This window comes from Microtus ochrogaster, unplaced genomic scaffold, assembly GCF_000317375.1.
Source record: "Microtus ochrogaster isolate Prairie Vole_2 unplaced genomic scaffold, MicOch1.0 UNK21, whole genome shotgun sequence".
NCBI classification, from domain to species: Eukaryota; Metazoa; Chordata; class Mammalia; order Rodentia; family Cricetidae; genus Microtus; species Microtus ochrogaster.
This window is the reverse complement of record NW_004949119.1, coordinates 2159686-2178504: the sequence shown is the minus strand read 5'-3', so window position 1 is coordinate 2178504 and position 18819 is coordinate 2159686. Positions and strand designations below refer to the sequence as shown.

The following is an 18819-nucleotide window of genomic DNA, read 5'->3' as shown; positions in this document are numbered from 1 at the left end:
TTTTGGTTTTTCGAGACAGGGTTTCTCTGTGGCTTTGGAGCCAGTCCTGAAACTAGCTCTGTAGTCCAGGCTGGCCTAGAACTCACAGAGATCCGCCTGCCTCTGCCTCCCGAGTGCTGGGATTAAAGGCGTGCGCCACCACTGCCCGGCTCAAATATAGTAATTAGTTAGGAGGAATATTTCTGATATATGGATTTAACTGTAAAAAGGTAAGAATATATACGGGCCAAATTCAAACTAAAAAGCTTTGAGTTCTACACAGATAAAATATATTCTTAAAACCTAGAAGCCTGAATATCAATGAAGAAAGAGTTGCTATGCCTCAGCATCAAAAGGATAATGCAGCTGGGTGCATGTAAGAAAAACTAACGGGAAGAGAAGGTTTTCTAGTCTTCTACTGTGAGAGGGTAACATAGGCTCCGCTATGAAGTAGGGCCATAGTTACTGATCTCTGGTCTAGCCTTTTCTCGACAGATTAGGGTACTCTCCCATACAATCATAGCATTCTTTTCTTATATTCACAACTATGTTTTTGAGAATTCCAAATGAAAATTGCCTGCCACACTGTGAAAGGGCTACAGACCAAAGAGCCAGCAATGAAAAATTAGAAGAGCCAAGAATCTTGTCAAACTGCACTGGCATTTTTCCAAAGGGGAACAAAACTTCTTTTCTCCTTTCTGCAAAGTTCTTGCCATGCTTCTGACAAAGAAGGCTGCTTCTCAACAGGAAACAGGTCCACTGAGAGCCATGAGACCACATCTAAGTTGTTCCCTCCCCCTCCAAATGCACCTCTGAAGGCCCAGGGGCTTCTACATCTGCAATGCCACAAAAAGAATGCCTACTATGTACAGGATTCTGCATTGTTTTAGGGGGAAAGGAACAGTTTCCCAAGAATAAAACTTTTGTGTTGGTCCAAAAGAAGTGCTTTTACAGTCTACAGCTGGATGTGAGTACTTTGGACCAAGTAGAATGGTATGGAGCATGTGGAGGTTTGTTGCCATGCCGTTGTCTATGATATGAGCAAGAAGTTTCAGGACATTCTCAAAGCAAAATTAAACTTCATCTACACTAGATTTAAACACAATTTAATCCTCTCAATGTCTATAATATTTTCATCAACTGCATAAATGACTATTTTTTTTAAATCTACATTCTCCTGAGTTTTTTCAATAGCAAACTAAATGTACTTATTTGGGGGTAGAGGAATCAAAGCCTTGTGAAGAGTAAAAGGAAGGTTAAAAAACAAATTACAAGAGTCTGTGAGATGGCTCAGAAAACATAGGTATATATACAAAAATAATAAAATATTAACAATTTTTAAATTTTTTATATTCAATTTTTATTTTTTATTGAGCTATATATATTTTATCTGCTCCCCTCCCTCCCCTCTCCCCTTCAACTCTCTCCCATGTTCCCCATGCTCCCAGTTTATGCAGGAGATCTTGTCTTTTTTTACTTCCCATATAGATTAGATCCATGTATGTCTCTCTTAGGGTTAAAATAAATTTTAACACAAAATGAAAAAGCATTATCTCATATGGCTCAGGGTGGCCTTCAATTCAATAGGTAGCTGAGGATGACAGTGATCCTACTGCCACTACCTCCTGAGTTCTAGGATTCAAGGTTTTCATTTCTCGCCTGGTAATGAGATCACACATACTAAGCAAGCATTCTACCAAGTGAGATGAATCGCCAGTCCTGTTGTTACTCTTTGATGTTTCTTTCTACCATCCATCTTTTATAAAGGATAATTAACCTGGTCAGATTCCAACTCTGCCCTTATTCTTCATAAAAACTCTCGCTAAAAACTTTTTAAAAAAAATCAATTACAAAATAAGCTCTAACTTTATTAGTCTTTACTAGTTTACAGTTCTATTTTCAGCAAAAGACAATTCAGAAAAACTGGCATGGACTTGCTGATATCCTGAATGACCTCATGAGGAGTGAGTTGTTCACTACTGTCTGAGCAAAGCAGAGGAACCTTACCTGGCTCGGAGGTCAGCCACTTGGTCAGTCATCTGTCCTAGCATTTTGCAGGTTCCTAGGATCTCCCTGCGTTCCTTGCCTGCACAAAGTTCACCAACTTTTCCAGCTTCGTCTAAGATCTGCCTGATGGCCTGCTCACCAGCATCCCCTAGAATGGTAAGATATTCAATATCTACATTGTAGGCACATCAATTATTCAGAGAGGTTACTTTACAAGTCATTTCATTCATGAAGGAATGGATGGCTTAAACAGACAAGTGGTAGAAAGCCTTCTGTCTGACAGCTAAAAGCCACGCAGTGCCTCCCAACCATGATGTGAGGTTTTAAGCACAGGCTCTGCGGGAAAAGGTAGTGGACACGCTATCTGCTCAGAGATGTGAAGGATGCGGACAACGAGAAAAGAATCTAGTCATTTCACAGTGCTTGGCACCTCCAACTTCCATTAGGTTTTTCCCATTTGTCCAAAAAATCTAAAGTGGAATAAAGATTAAATTAGAAAAGCCAAAATCAATAACCTACTTGGGTCTTGTCTTTATATAGTCAACTTCATTCTACCATTCTTACAGGCATCACTATACAATCTGCTTAACTAATTACTTTGCTAACATAAATGGTAGTCTGCCCAACCTGAACTAGCAAAAAAGAGCTTTTATTCACAATAATTACTTTTGATTGAGGTGAACCAATAATCTTTCAAAGAATGGCAACTTAGCTTTGTTTATTGTTTCATGGCAAGAGGTGATAAAGCCTGTACCTTCATCCCTTAAGACCTAGGAATGTTTCATGCTGTGGGACAATGGTTTTACCCTGTAAAGATTTGTTTCTTGTACTTGTTTAATAAAATGCTGATTGGCCAGTAGCCAAGCAGGTAGAGGCGGGACAATGAGAACAGGAGAATTCTGGTAAGAGGAAAGATGTGTCTGCAGCCATTACCCAGATGCAGAGGAAACAAGATGCGACTGCCTCACTAAAAAAGGTACCAAGCCACGTGGCTAACACAGACAAGAATTATGGGCTAATATAAGTTATAAAAGTTAATAAGAAGCCTGAGCTAATAGGCCAACCAGTTTATGATTAATATGGACCTCTGTGTGTTTCTCTGGGACTGAACAGCTGTGGGACCAGGCGGGACAGAAACTTCTGTCAACAGTTTCAGTTACTGGGAATTCTGGTGGGGTGTAACGACTACCTCAGGATGCTGAGATTATAGAAGGGTTCATTCCTTTCCTTCATTTGCTTGTATTTCAGCTGTTTATTGTTCAGAAAAGAAGAACTGCAGGTTACCTGGGGAGGCATTGGGGTCACGGAGCCAACCTTTGGCTTGATTCAGTTTGGAATCTATGGACGCCAGCGCTCTCTTCATAGCTTCAGTGTCCTTTGGAAGAGAAACCCCGGTTATTTCGTCTGTTTTATATCTTGGTCTCTCAGTTTTTACAGAGAGGGAGTTACAACACTAACACACAACAGCTAAGGCAGTCCTGTAACAGCCTTAAAATAATCTCAAAACACCACAATTCCTGTGTCTGTCAAAATGCAACATCTTGCATGCAAATCTCCAGTTAATTCTATCCTGCCTCCTGTGTCTCCATTGCTAAAACTGCAAAAACTTTAAAAAAAAAAAAACTGCATAAAGTCAAACAATGTCTAATGTCTTCTGCAAAACAAAGCCCCGGGCCTCATGCTTCGTTATCAGCCTTTTAGTAGCAACAGCCGTCAGCTGAAGCCTTCCAGAGTCCTCCCTGCTTCAGACAGCCCCAGTAGTGTGTGGTGCTGCAAAGCACAGTTCTTTTACTTCTTGTTTTGAAATGCACGTGCACGCACACACACACAGGATGATGTTTCATTATATATAATTAATTTTTAAAAACTTGGAATTACTTGTTGAAATAAAATAAACAGAAGGTGTTAATGTAACCATTTTGTTTTGGCTCTCAGAATAAACCACTAAAAGTCGTTCATGAAAAAAAGCACACTGCTGGTCTTCCCTGCTATCACTTCCTTCCCATCCTTCAATCACTTGTCATCCCTAATACATGGATCTCAATGTACTGCTCATAGCCAGGATTCATGACAATAAGCATAAAGCCAACATAGACTCTCCCAGTGTGTGTGTGTATATATATATATGTAGGAAACAACCAATGAAGAGAATTTGAGGGGGGTCTCATTGTGTAGTTCTGGTATCCAGAACTTGACATGTAGACCAGGCTGGCCTTGAAACTCACAGAAATTTCCCAATTAAAAGTATATGGCACCACTCCCGGATTAATCAAATTTTAATACAAATGCAAAAAAACAATATAACAAACATCTATGTGCCAATCTTTAGAATTGGCAGTGTGATACACTGTCTCTCTGTCTCTGTCTCCCCACCCACTGTCTGTCCCTGTCTGTCTCTCAGGTATAACTGTGTATAGTTTCCCTGGAACTCATTATGTAATCCCAGACTGGCATCCCAATGATTTGCCTGCCTCTGTTACTGCCTCACAAATTCTGGGATTAAAGGTGTGTGCTACTACAACCGGCCTAGGCTGTCCATCTCTTAAGTCTGCATTTAGCATCTTAAAAAACAATCTCTCTCCTTTTTGCACCAGATGATTGACTCTCAGAGAGTCAGCCCATCAAAGCATGTTAACCTCTGAAATTCTAGGCAGTGCCCCATCCCCAGCCTTCTTCAATTTCCAATCCTACAGTGTCGTACCACCAGGCTTCCACAAGGAGGCACCAAGCACATCCCGATTTCCAATTCAAAGAGCCACCACTAACACAAAGAAGGAGCACTATTCGCAGGTTTAATCAGCAGCAGGTGGACTATAGCATTTCCAAAAGACCTACTCAGAAGACAGACTCTCCACTTTAGGATCCCTTTCTCTCCCATCTAGAAAGAGAGGAAAAGCTCTCATTTTAACTGGATGCTCAGCCACAGCAACCAAGAGGTGAACTAAGCTATGGGGATGGGTAGGGGTGTAAAAAGTTACCAAGTTACATGGAATTATGATAGCTACCAAGACAAGGCAGCATCATGACGATCTGGTCCAAAGTCCATTTATAAATAGTAAAATAGGAGAGGAGTACCTTTAGGTGAGTTGCTAATGATGTGTAAATCTGTTTCTTTTCTCCCCTTTGTTGTACGTTAATTTTTACAACAAAGCTGGCCCCCAAAAAAACACAAAGCTGAGTTTCAAATAAGGAAGGCCCAAATGGCTATCTTTTTAAGACTCTTGGGTAATTTCTAACCTCAAGGAACTAACAGGACAATTTTTAGCATTTAACATAAGTTATAAGATTTAATAAACTGTCTAGGTGTAGATATGTTTATAAAAACAAACTTTCTTTCAGGAAATATGTGTATAGCTTGGAAAAGAGGACTGTGTCAATAGGAAATTTAAAAGAAATTTCATAAACATTTCTGTAATACTTTCTATTTGTTTTTGTTTTTCGAGACACGGCTTCTTTGTGTAGCCCTGGCTGTCCTAGAACTCACTCAGTAGACCAGGCTGGCCTCGAACTCACAGAGATCCACCCTGCCTCTGCTTCTTGAGTGTTGGGATCAAAAGACATGCACCACCACCACCCCACAGTTATACTTTTATTTTGGTGAGAAAACCAACAGACATTTATCTACATTTCAAACTCTAAATTCTAAAGAAAATGACATATTTTCAAATGTCAGACATATTTTAGCACTAATTTAGCAGTAAAGGCTACTGATTAGGAAGGTAATTTTGATTTCCTACATAATAGATTGTTCTAGGCATTTTTTTCCTTCAAATACTTCACTGAATCTTAGGTTTAAATGTAGTTTTACAAATTAAGAAAAAAAGGAATCACTCTTATGATTTGATCTTAAGTCTGCTGACTCCAACCTCTTATTTTATATTACACAGAACTCGGTTTGGCCACTAAATAAATAAATAAAAAGCCAGGCAGTAATGGCGCATGTCTTTAATCCCAGCACTCAAGAGGCAGAGGCAGGTGGATCTCTATGAGTTTGAGGCCAGCCTGGTCAACAAGAGCTAATTCCAGGACAGGCACCAAAGCTACAGAGAAACCCTGTTTCAAAAAACAAGCAATCAAACAAAAAAAGATCTCGGTTTGGTTTTGTTTGTTTGTTTTGTTTTGTTGTTTTGCTTTTTGTTTTTCCTAAAGACTTCCCAAATATGCCATAAACCTTCTGCAGCAGTCAGCAGATCTCCACCTTGTCAGTATGAGCTCCAGACACTACTACTCACAGGAGAAGCTCCAGAATCGAGCTCACAATGGGTACTAACATCAATGACTGCTTTCATCCCCCAATATCCCAAAGTGGTTTGAAGTACAGTGGGAAACGAGCTTGCTCTATGCAGCATCCGCGAAGATCGCTCCTTTTTCTCGAATCAGCTCACATGGCCCCTTCACTAGAAGACAGAATATGATTCCCAGGAAGAGAGCAATTTTCTTCTGAGTAGATCTGACAACACCAGGAAATTAAAATCAGCAGATGGGCCGGGCGGTGGTGGCGCACGCCTTTAATCCCAGCACTTGGGAGGCAGAGGCAGGCGGATCTCTGTGAGTTCGAGACCAGCCTGGTCTACAGAGCTAGTTCCAGGACAGGCTCCAAACAGAGAAACCCTGTCTCGAAAAACCAAAAAAATAAATAAATAAATAAAAATAAAAAAAATAAAATCAGCAGATGCTCATTTCCCCTACCCTGAACCGATGGTAAACGTGGGATAAATCTGCAATCTTTTGTTATTCTGCAATATGTGCAGGATTGGTGCCCTGTGGAGACCAGAAGAGGGCATCAGATCCACTAGCACTGGAGCCACAGACAGCTGTGAGCTGCCATGTGGGTGCTGGGAATTAAACCTGGGTCCTCTGGAAGAGCACTCAGTGCTCTTACCTCTGAGCCATCACTCCAGTCCTGAAGCTGCATTTTTTAAAACTGGGAATTTCAGTTAGTTTCTAGGTTGGTTTTTGTTGTTGTTTTGTTGGGGGGGGGGGGGGGGTGTGAGAGTGTGCCATAGCACATGTGTAAAGGTCAGAGAACAATTTACTGGAGTCAATTCTCTCTGACACTGTGGGTTCCAGGGATCAAACTCAGATCATCAGACAAGGTCACAGGTGCCTTTACCCTCGGAGTCATCTCTCTATCCCTCTGGTTTTTAAAGAAAGTGATTTAGGCAGTCATAAAGGTTTATATCACTTTAAAAACCTCCTTAAATTCTTTTTGGAGCAGAGCAGCTAATAATCCTATGTATTTTTATCTCTAAGGAATCTCAGATGCATTTTAAAGGGCAGTATTTATAATGAAATCAACAGAACCCTGTCATGAGTAACATGCGTGTACTAGCAGCAGACACGATGTGAACGGATTCCCTAGCATTGTGACTAGAAGCCAGTTTGAAGATCCATGTGTATGTATGGGTGTCTATATAACTTTAAACATGGAAAATATTGCCCGGCCTTCTTTTTTTTCTTCTGCAAACACTCATTTCCCCATTCTACTTTCTTCTGCTCACATTTCTATAAGCACCATTCCAATGTTCTGAATAAAGATAGTTCAGGAAAGAACAGACTGACCTAAGAGAAAGTTGCCTTGTCCCAAGTCTTTAGATAGCTACCTTCTCTAGCCTGGGTATCTCCCCTGTGAAAAAGCTTCACAACTCTAAGCACCTAAGCCCACTGTGAGCACACTCACAGATGGGCCAGCTAAAAATATCCTTGATCAGACAGGAAAACACCGACTCCTTTAGCATTTGAGGATTTCCTCCTTGAGCAGTAAACAAAACATCACAAATGCCTCAGTTAAAGTATTTAGCCAAACTCCTATAGATAAATTTCTTACTCTAATGACAGCTAAACCAAAACTTGAGAACACTCAAAAGGAAATGTTTTATGCTTATATGTAACCTGATCTTTTTTAAATAATCAAAAAATTCAACCCTTAAGTCCCAAGGGTCTGAAGTGAGGGTGTTACAGGACAGCACAATCTAACCAGTGTTACCTTCTGCGGTAGAAGTAGAGTGATCTTATGTGGAAGACATCCTAGTCCTGCTGCCCATCGCCAGCCTGACCCCCAGCAGGACACTCAGCACCATAACCAACTGGGAGTCACAGCATCTAATGACTCAGCGTGAAATGCTACCTCTGGAAGGCTCAAAAGATCTTAGCAATGAAATGATTGTACTTTTCTCTCAAGTCCCAACATATATCAAGATACAAGTAATATAAATAATTTTTAAAACATTAAGTATGGAATTCTAAATTTGCAGAGTAGAATAAGAATTGTGTTTAACTCAAATTCCTTTGAGTCATAATGTTGTTCCAGGAAAAAAAAATCTGGTTTCACTTTAATTATCACTGTTAAGATGACTGTTGAGTCAAGGGGTAATTTTTACTTTCAATTGAAATGAGGTGTTTAAAGTTACTCTTAAATGTGTGAATTTGCAAGTTGAATGTAGGTATAACAGGTATGCTATTCAACTGTGCATTGCCTCGTCAAACTCTGAACTTATTCAGAAGATGTATTTTTACCAAAAATTTGTTCCACTTACTTTCTTCCCCCACTTTCCTAGAGGAACCTTCACTTTCCAGAAGACCACTGCACCAGTGGGGAAGCATGAAACAAGTATGGGAAGACAAAGTTAATTCCTTCTGAGGAGGGACAAGAGGTGGTGAAAGACACTACGCATTTAACAGAATGGGAACCTGGTCACAACAGAGACCCCAGATCTGCTGATGCTCTGCTTACAGTTAAGGAAAGAAAGATTCCGAATCCTATTTAAAAAAAAAAAAAGCCAATATCCTAATTACCACTGTCCATTTTCAGAGTGAAATAAATTTCTTTTTCTAAATATTCTTATAACTGCTGAAGAGTTACACACAGGATCACATCCAGGTAAAGCAGGAAGGTGACAGGCTATCAGCGACTTGTCATGTGCATCTTTCTATCCTTTTGTAATTTCTGAACCAAGTAAGTGTATGACAAAAGTGGGCAGACATTCTAATGTCGTGGATTTAAGCTTCATCTGGCTGAACAAACTCCATTTATTCTCACCCTTGATGAAGTGAGTTTTGCATCATCCTAATCAGCCAGCTTTCTCCAGAGCGACAGCTACAAGATAAGGTAAGGACCAGGTCAACTGCCCTTGTCCCCCCTGCCTAAATCCATAATCCTAGTGCTGAAAACCCACTAAACTCATTTGGGTCTTCCTTTTTTTTGGGGGGGGGGAGATCCTGTCCTGGAACTCATTTTGTAGACCAGGCTGGCCTCAAACTTACAGAGATCTGCCTGTCTCTGCCACCCGAGTGCTGGGATTAAAGGCATGCACCACACCGCCCAGCTTGCTCGCTTGTTTTTTTAAGAAGCATTTGTTGATGGCAATTGCACAAAATAAACTCAATAACATGTATTCACTAAATGGTAGATTATTTTTCCCTCAAACTAAAGAAATATTATGGTTAAATGTCTGTTCTTCCTTAGTAGCTTCTCATTCTCTAGAAGCAAAGGGAAGAGTTTATTCAGTTAGGGAAACATGAAGTCATTGAATTACAACTGTTCACAGCCTAAGCAACAGAACATGCAGAAAATCACCAACTCAAGGGAAGAAAAAATTAAAAAAAAGGTTTCAGATGAGGGCTGGAGAGATAGCTCAGTGGTTAAGAGCACTGGCTGCTCTTCTAGAGGACCAGGGTTCAATTCCCAGCACCCACATGGCAGCTAACAATTGTCTGTAACTCCAGTTCCAGGGCACCTGACACCTTCACATCAGTGTACATAAAATGAATTTAAATAAACTATTAAAAAATTAAAAATCACTGTTCTTTACTTCTTGTCCTCTTTGACTTTGGTAGTGTAAACAGGACAACTCTCTTTAGTGTACTCACTTTAACTACAGGTAAAACCTCAACAATACAACTCCAAAAGCAAAATATCAAGGCCAGGAATGGCTAGGTGAGACACCTAGACAGCATCACCTCCAGTCTTCCGTCGCAAGAGCTCAGCTGATAATGTGCCCTTCAAATGAGGTAAGTGGGGAAGAATAGGCAAAAAATATTCTTAAGGGTCCTGCTCAAAAAGACAGAAAGCCTGATACCCCATAGCAATCTTTTCTGTTTTGTGCCTCCCACTCAAAAATACCAATTTCAAAAAGAGCCAAAGTCAGTCTGCCCAGCACAGGCCAGAATTCCACATTAAATCATGTCCTGACACATATCCAAGCACAGTGCTACACACCGGCACACAAAATAAGACACGGCACACAGCACAAGAAAACCTCACAGACATGCGTTTTCTCTTTTTAAGTGGAAAAAAAACTAAAGGGTAAGAGAAAGCTTACCTTCTAAGCTCGAGAAAAAGAATAAAACAAACAAGAGAACAAAAACAACAAAAAAAGATGCACAAAGAAGTCATTGGGAAGTGAAAGTTATCAAGCAAAAGCAAAGTAAATCAAATATCAGAGGCTTAAGATGATTTTATCATTAAAAACTTAAAATACAATCTTAGAAACAGTTAAAGACATACTATCAATAAGGAAATACCTCTGTAAATGAAGTTACAGCTAAGAGTAAACTAACTGATTGTGCATAGCTAAATTAGCTTTCTGAGCAGCAGGAGGGAGGAATGGTGATGCTTGGCCACAGATGTGATCTTACCTTATATGTGGTCCTGGAGGAAAAACACTCTAATGAATACCCAATGGAAGTCAAATCATAAAGTCACTTAGTCTGTTAACAACCTTGATGACAGAATTTGGGTCATACATGGGAAAGTTAGACCCTGGAGATGGGGACCCCACACACACACACCTCCGTCCTGGGATTCTCTAGGGCAAGTCTAAACCAGACCCGGAAGCTTTGCCACTGCCTGAGGAATAAGTAGACTAGAGTGGCAGTAACTCCAGACAGCTACCAACAGGCTCTAAAAGGAATCCACCTTAATGGACTCCCTGTGGAGTCGAAGGGGAGTTTCTACAGAAAGCAAAGGGATCTGTAAACTAGCCGGCAATATGAAGACCAATATTTTAATTAACAGAATGACCAAGCAACACATCTAAAAAGCCTGAGCGGTTACTCTGTACGTTCCTCTTAATCAGAGGTTGGCTAAGGACAAGTCTTCCATAACATACATAATTATAGGCATATTCTCTGTCTTTCTTAAGTCTCCTGGCAACAATCACCCCTATAAAAAGCAATGATCCCACCCAGGGAAGTATGATACCCCAAGTCCTCTACCAGCCCAACCAAAGAGAAATGAGCCTTTTACCAAGTCATCCTATATACCTATACAGTCCACCTTGAAACAATGGAAATGTATAAAAGTGACAAGTAGCCCATAAAACAAATGAACAGCTGTTTCCATAATACCTGTGTATTCTTAGGTATACACAGTTACAATATAAAACCTAAGACAGATGGCAATCAAAATCTCCCAGGAGTGCAGAATTTGAAGTTTTCTTATTATTTCTTCTCCAGTAGACTTACCTTGCTGGCCCAGGCATCTTCATCCCAAGAAGTGAGTTGTAACACACGAATGATCTCATTAATTTCAGCACTCATCTTTTCTACAGTGAAATTTCGATTTTTCAAAGCTTCTTCTATTCCTTGGTTTTTTGAGTTTTTGGTTGTAACAAAAATCTTCATAGCTATAAAGATGAACAAAAGATCCAGAATTTGATCTTTTAAAAAATGATGGACACAAAGAAACCCTATCTCAAAAAAACAAAAATGTTGTGGAGGTCACAGGTAGAAAGTAGAGGTCAGTTATCTTCCTCCATCTGTGTGAGGCCGAGGCATCTAATCAGCCTGGAATTTAATCTTATAGCTTAGTAATATTCACAGATAATGTTTCATACTTCAGATACATATTTTGGTCTTCTAATGTCTAAAACAGAATATATAAAAAGAATGCAAACCCGCTGATCAAGTTCCAGTATCAGCGACTTAAACTGTAAAGTAAATTCAGGGTGTAAAGAAAGCATCACTGTCATTAGGGAACTAATTTAACACACACACTGATGATCTACAATCAAAAAGCAATTAATACCTTTTTAAATCATTAATATCCTGATACCACCATGGCCTCTAGTCACTGCAAAATCTCCTGGGACAGAATAAAAAACACCAACAAAACTGTGAGTAGCCTACTGCCCCCAAACCATGGTAGGCCCCAAAGAAGTCAGTATCTTCCAGTTCTCTCAATGTGTGCACCAGTGACTTCTCTCTCTTTCTTCCTTCTTTTCTTCCTCTCTTTCCTTCTTTCTTTCTTTCTTTCTTTCTTTCTTTCTTTCTTTCTTGTTTTTAAGATTTTTTTTAATCAGGGTATGGAGGCACACATCCTGAATATCAGCATTAAGGAGGCAGAGACAAGCAGATGTCTGTGAATTCAAGGCTAGCCTGGTCTACATAGTGAGTTCCAAGATATCTAGGGCTACATAAGAGAGAAACCCTGAAGAAAAAAAAAAACCTGCAAAGAAAGTTTAATTAAAAAAATAATTAATTAAAAGAGAATTTTTTATTTATATGTATCTATATGTGATTGCACGCCAAGTATGTACAGATGCCCACAGAGCCCCTGGGACTGAAGTACTGGAGGGTGACAATGACATGTAAATGTCTTCTGAGAATTAGTGAGGGATCCCACAACCGGCCTATGACACAAGCATAAATGATGAGGAACGGGCACACACTGACACTTAGTGCCATTTCCTTGTGGCAGTTAAGAAAGAAGAAAGCAAAAGAACATTCAAAATGATGCCTCTAGGGCTTAGCCTTTGCCTGCTGCCCACATGTTACATCAGCATTCATTCGGATCTCATCTGTGCCCTGGGTAAGGGTATGCACCATCTCAGTAGAGTGCCCAGCTCCCTCACCCTGTCACCAGCAGTACCTGAGATGAGAACAGGAAGCAGCTCCTTGACGGTGTTCATTGAATTCACCAGCATCACTCGGTGTTCCTGGTGAGTCAGTTCCTGCTGTCTCTCGTCAATCATTTTCGCCATCTTTGTCATCCCTGAAACACAAGAAGAAATTATGCAGAATGAGCGATGAAATAAACCAGAATCTGGGCTTTTCAGCCCAAATCTATCCTGACTGACTTCAAAACTCCAAACTTACTACCTACCTCTTTAAAGACAGACATTGTAACAATACTAGCATTTTATGCAATGTTATACTTTTCAGTGAAGGTAATTTATTAAAGAAAAATCCTATATGTATGCATACAGGTTTCATATTGTATATCTGACTACGGTGCTGTGCTATGCAAGAATCTCAGAAAGAATTCTAACAGTGAGTTGGATTGCATTAGGGTATGTTTTGGTTTTTGTTCATTCATTCTGCATATTGGAAGAATATACGTGTCCCACGGTGCACCTATGAATAAAGGTCAAATGTTAACTTTCAGGCGTTGTTTCTCTCCTTCTACCACGTGGGTTCTGAGACCCGAACTCAGGAGATCAGGCTTGGCAGCATGCACTGTACCTGCCAAGCCTTGTGTTTTATTCTTACCTCGGTAATAATTTCTGAAATATTCAAGTTGATCCAAAATAAACATATACTAACTCTTAAAATTAGAAACAAAACAGAAATTTTAAAAAGTACAGCTGTGGCAGCTTTTTAAGCATCTGGTGTATAGGAATCAATTTGTTAAAACTTTGTTTACTTTGGTTATTACTCAAAAGTACTATGTGATTTTTAAATTACATTCATTTATTTATAGGTATGTGTATGTGAGAACACACACATGTGCCCAGTACATGTGTAGCGGTCAGGAGATGATTTGCAGGGGTCTGTCCCCTGCTCCTACCACGTGGCTCCTGGGGATGAAACACGGTCAGCAGGTCAGCAGCCGAGCCATCCTATTGGCTAGCAAAATGATTTTTGCTTTAAACTCTGATTTTCAAATTACCCCTAGGATTTCATAATCAGTTTCACAGACCATGAAGACCAAGGAGAGGCAGAAAAGTAGGCTGCTTCTGCTTCACGCAGAGTACCTTCATTTTTGTTAGGGTCTGCATAAAGTTATGAGAAAAACATACCTTTTTTTCAGTGTTATGAGAATGACAATACAGGTCTCAGCTAGGGTGTAACCTAGCAGTAGAACACTTGCCTAGCATGCACTAAGCCTAGGTTAATCTCTACAACTCCCAGGTACACCCCAGCCACTCCCCAGTACACCTCTACAGCCATTAAAAAAAACCCACTTCCAGGTGATCTTCAGAAACAACTCAGAAAGTGTGGTAAGCTCAAAACCCACTACCTCGAACCTTTAGAGAGATACAGCTAAATAAGCATCAATATTTCAATTAAAAAATAATTCACAGAGCAATAAACATCAAGCTAAATGCCTAATATGCCTTTCCATTAATCTTATTCCTAATTTATGGACTCTTGAGGTCATGTTATAGCTATAAGATCAAATGCTGGCATCTATTTTGAATATTCAATGTTCAGATGGCTAAATAATCATTTCAAATGAGATTCAACCACAACAGCTCTTCTCTCCTCTGAGGTCTGATTACACTTTTATAGCCTTGGGCTAAGGCATAAGTCCATGATAGCAGGCAGCTGATTAGCCAGCTAAGAAGTCATGAAGAACACAGGCCAGCTGGCAGACAGCAAAGGAATGCTGTGGAATGGGGTGGCCGGGACTGAGGATGGCCTTCGGCATTACAGTAACAACAGAAGAGCACTTCCGACATTTCCCCATCAGCACTCACAAATCTGGCTGCATGTTTCTCACAGGGCTGGGACTTGTAGAAAGCAGGTAAGAGACCTGAGGGCAGCAACAAACCCTCAGTAGAAAGCCACTGTCAGCTCTGGCTCTGTGCACAGAGAAGCCCAACACAGCATCTCCTATTTTCCGTAAGTAAGAGAAGAGCAGCCTTTCCTCTTGAATCAAAACAATCAATTCATAAAGACTTTAATAGAAAAAAAGTGGTTTTGGCTCACCTGGCCCAAGATTCTTTGTGTAAGTGACCAAATCTTCCATAGTCTCCACTACTTCTGCCACTGTAAGATACTCCAAAATTCCTTTGCAAACTCTAATGATTTTACGAACCTGAAAATATATTTAAGGACTCAGTCAAATTAGTGATCAGTACATAGAAAATGGCATTAGACATATGTAGCTTTTTACTATTTTAGCATTCTAAAAAATCATCCAAGGATTCCATTATTGTCTTTTTTATGTGTTTTAAGACAGATTTCTTTGTGCAGTCCTGGCTACCCTGAAACTTGCTTTATAAACCAGATTGGCCTTGAACCACAGAGATTCGCCTGCCTCTGCCTCTGGAGCGGTGTCCCACCGCCATTATTATCTTTAAAATTAGGCTTTAGGAGCTAGAGAGATGACTCGGTGGTCAAGAACACGTGATGCTCTCCTACAGGACCCCGGACCCCAGTTTGGTTCTTGACACCCATGACAGGTGGCTTACAACTTCCTATAACTCCAACCCTAGGGGTATGATACACTCTTCTGATTTCCATGGGCACCGATAAACATATAATACACACACACATAAAATAAAATCAATCTAAAACTAAGCTTTTGTCTAAGAGAGGTCTCTGTGGGATTCAGATTACCTACCTCGGCCTCATCAAAGGTGAGAAGTAGGTCTGACGTGCCAGAGAGGATTCCCCTAGACCCATCAATGAGGTAATCCCGCGCAGGAACTGAGTACGGGTCAGCCTGAAGCATCTGAGCTGCCTGAACAAGCTTGGTGCAAGCATTCTCAACCCTGGAAGAAGAAAATAAGCTAACTCCTTAACAAAAGCAAACATATGCAAATACAAAAATGTATACATGTGAATTTACCTTTTTTCTATATGGCAAATAGCCAAGGCCTATTTGTAACAGAACATGAACTTTCAAATTTTAAAATTTGCAGCTAATGTCAGCACATGTGCTCATTCACTCAATGCACTAGGCTTGTGAATAAATTGTGTTCTGATATTTCTTGGCAACAAAAACTGAGAGCACATTTTTCTGGCAGCTTTAGGTAGCTACATTTCTGTAACTCCTTTGTTGGAATTTTTTTGTTTTCTTATTCCTCCCCATCCCACACAACAGACATTACATAAAGAACTAAAAAACATTGTGCTACTGTCAGAGTTAACATCTGGAAATAAAGCACCGAAGTATTATGTAGTGATTTTTCTTCTCTCCTTTTCTTTTTTTGTGACAGGGTATCACTACGTGGCCCCAGTTAGCCTGGAACTCACTATGTAGACCATATTCACCTTGAACTCAAAGATCCATATGCCTTTGCCTTCAAGAGCTAGGTTTTAAAGCTTGTGACATGTCCAGCATATAATGATTCTTAATAATCTAACAATGCAAAGAAATAGGAAAAAAGAACAAAATAATACAGTTTTTTACTCATCTTGCTAGTGGATTTAGACCATTTCAGTAGACCCACTGTTTTCACTGAGTAACTTAAAGAGATAAGGAACAAAATATTTAAAAATAAAATAATTTTCCAATATTACACATTCTCATTTGAAAAACTAAAAATATCATCTGCAAAAAACCCTACTCATAGTATTGTTTTGTGGATCAAATGATACACAAAAATTTCCACATGTCTAAGGCAACATTACATTGTTAATAGGAAGAATTAAACTAAGAAGAGGATTTCAGCTATATAAAAGAAGTGGGCTATGAAAGATATATAAAGTACTACCATAATTCAAAAACCAAACTTTACTAAAAACACTGCTACCATAAGGCCATACCAGCAAGAAACAAAGACGTGCGTGCCTGCATACCTCAATTCCCTACCCACCCATCCACTCCCATCCCCAACTTTTCTATTCTTTTCTTTGAGACAGATCTCACTATGTACTTCAGGCTAGCCTTGAACTCGCTGTGTATCCCTGGTTGGTTTTGAACATGTGTTCCTCCAGGCTGTATCTTCCATGTAGTACTGGGATTACAAGCACACATCACCATACCTGATCTGATATAGCTGTTTTAATATCAACAAGTCTGGAGCTGAAGAGATGGCTCAGCAGTTAAGAGCACTTGCTACTCTTGCAAACAACACAGGTTTAGTCCCAGCACCCACACAGGTAGCTTACAACTGCCTACAATTCCCCTCCAAGGGATTCCACACCCTCTTCTGACCTCCATGGGCACCAGGCACACACATGGCACACATACACACAGGCAATTCAAATAAATTAATCTACTGGGCAGTGATGGGGAACGCTTTTAATCCCGGAATTTGGGAGGCTAAGGCAGGTGGATCTCTGAGTTCAAGGACAGTCTGATCTACAGAGTAAGTTCCAGGAGCTGCATAGAAAAACTGTCTCAAGAAACCAAAATTAAATGAATAAATCTAAAGAATTTTTTTGTTGTTTTTTTCAAGACAGGGTTTCTCTGTGTAACATTCCTAGCTGTCCTGAAACTCACTTTGTAGACCAGGGTTGCCTTGAACTCACTGAGATCCACCTACCTCTGCCTCCCAGTCATCTAAAAATAACTTTAAAGATAAAGAATCACTTTATTCTTTTATACAGCTACATAATAATTCTCAATTTATTAGCCTACTACAGTGAACTGCCTTGAAAACTCATTGTTCTACCCAATACAGATGCTCAGACAAAGGTACTGATGCTGTCATTTAATACGTTGCCATGGTGCCATTTACAGAAGTTAAATGAACTACCATTTCCACCACAATGGATGAGAGGATATTTACAATGTTAGTGATAAACAAATAAATGTAAAAGATAAAACTAAAAATAAATTAAAATTTAAAAAAAAGAAGAAAAACTACACTAAGGAAAACACAGTGAAGTTGCTTCAAATCCATAATAATAACACTTTCCAAAAGAAACCAGCCACAAAAAAAAAATAGTGTTTTTACATTCAGAAGAATAACATGGACTTCTCTCTGAAAACAATGTTAGCCAGAAGACAAAGAAGCGGTATTTTAGAACACAAGGCAGAGAGGTCCTTAAAACACTGGCCTAGCATGCACGAAAGCCTGCATGCAATTCCTAGCACTACCAAGAACAACTGTGGATCCAATAGCTATAGCCAATGAACATGTACTTAGAAACCAAAGGTAGCATGCCTGAGGCATGCAAAAGCTAACTGTTCAGCAGCAGCAGATGTACCAGAACAAAGCTAGGGAAGCCCTGGGGTAAGAAGGAAATGGCCCCAGATGAAATCTGATAATGTGAGCACAGGTAAATACAGTGTTTCATTTTCTTAACCTCTGTAATAGGTAACTGAGAAAAAAAAGTGACTTCAAATCATAAAGGTTAAGCCTGAAAGCCAGGAGTTGAGTATGCATTCAAAACCTCAGCACTGGGGAAGCTGAGGCAGAAGGGTCTTGAATTTGAGTTCCGCCTTACTGGACCCAATCTGGCCCACCAGACTGGCAATAAGGACTGGCTCTGTCAAGGAAGATAAAAGTGAAATTTGCACCAAAATACATTTAAGATGCATATAAATATATAATACACATGTATGTAGTATATAGTATGGCAGAAAATGCACACTTTTTAACTTAATTAAATTTTATAACTTTAAATTGTTTGTTTACTTGCTTGTTTGTTTTTGGTTTTTCAAGACAGGGTCTCTCCGTATAGCCTTGGCTGTCCGGGAACTAGCTCAGTAGACAAGGCTGGCCTTGAACCCACAGAGATCTGCCTGCCTTTGCCTCCTAAGTGCTGGGATTAAAGGTATATGCCATCACTGCCTGGCAACAACTTTAAACTTTTTAAATGAGGAGCTGTGGAGAAGACTCAGTTAAGTTTCTGCCATTCAAGCATGCACAAGGACGTAAGTTCAGATCCCTAGAACCCACGCACGAGGACGTAAGTTCAGATCCCTAGAAC

General features: G+C 39.9%; 1 protein-coding gene across 2 annotated transcripts in view; it reads right to left on the bottom strand.

Annotated features, from left to right (window-relative positions):
• Vcl (vinculin) overlaps nt 1-18819 on the bottom strand; it is an 88898-nt gene that overhangs the window by 28581 nt on the left and 41498 nt on the right. For both annotated transcript variants that reach the window (XM_005367655.2, XM_005367656.2), the window contains exons 3-8: nt 15557-15707; nt 14920-15028; nt 12857-12979; nt 11452-11612; nt 3271-3361; nt 1987-2134 (exon numbers count right to left, since the gene is read on the bottom strand). In XM_005367655.2, the coding sequence (XP_005367712.1) occupies nt 1987-2134; nt 3271-3361; nt 11452-11612; nt 12857-12979; nt 14920-15028; nt 15557-15707 (783 nt within the window). The remainder of the gene's footprint in view (nt 1-1986; nt 2135-3270; nt 3362-11451; nt 11613-12856; nt 12980-14919; nt 15029-15556; nt 15708-18819) is intronic.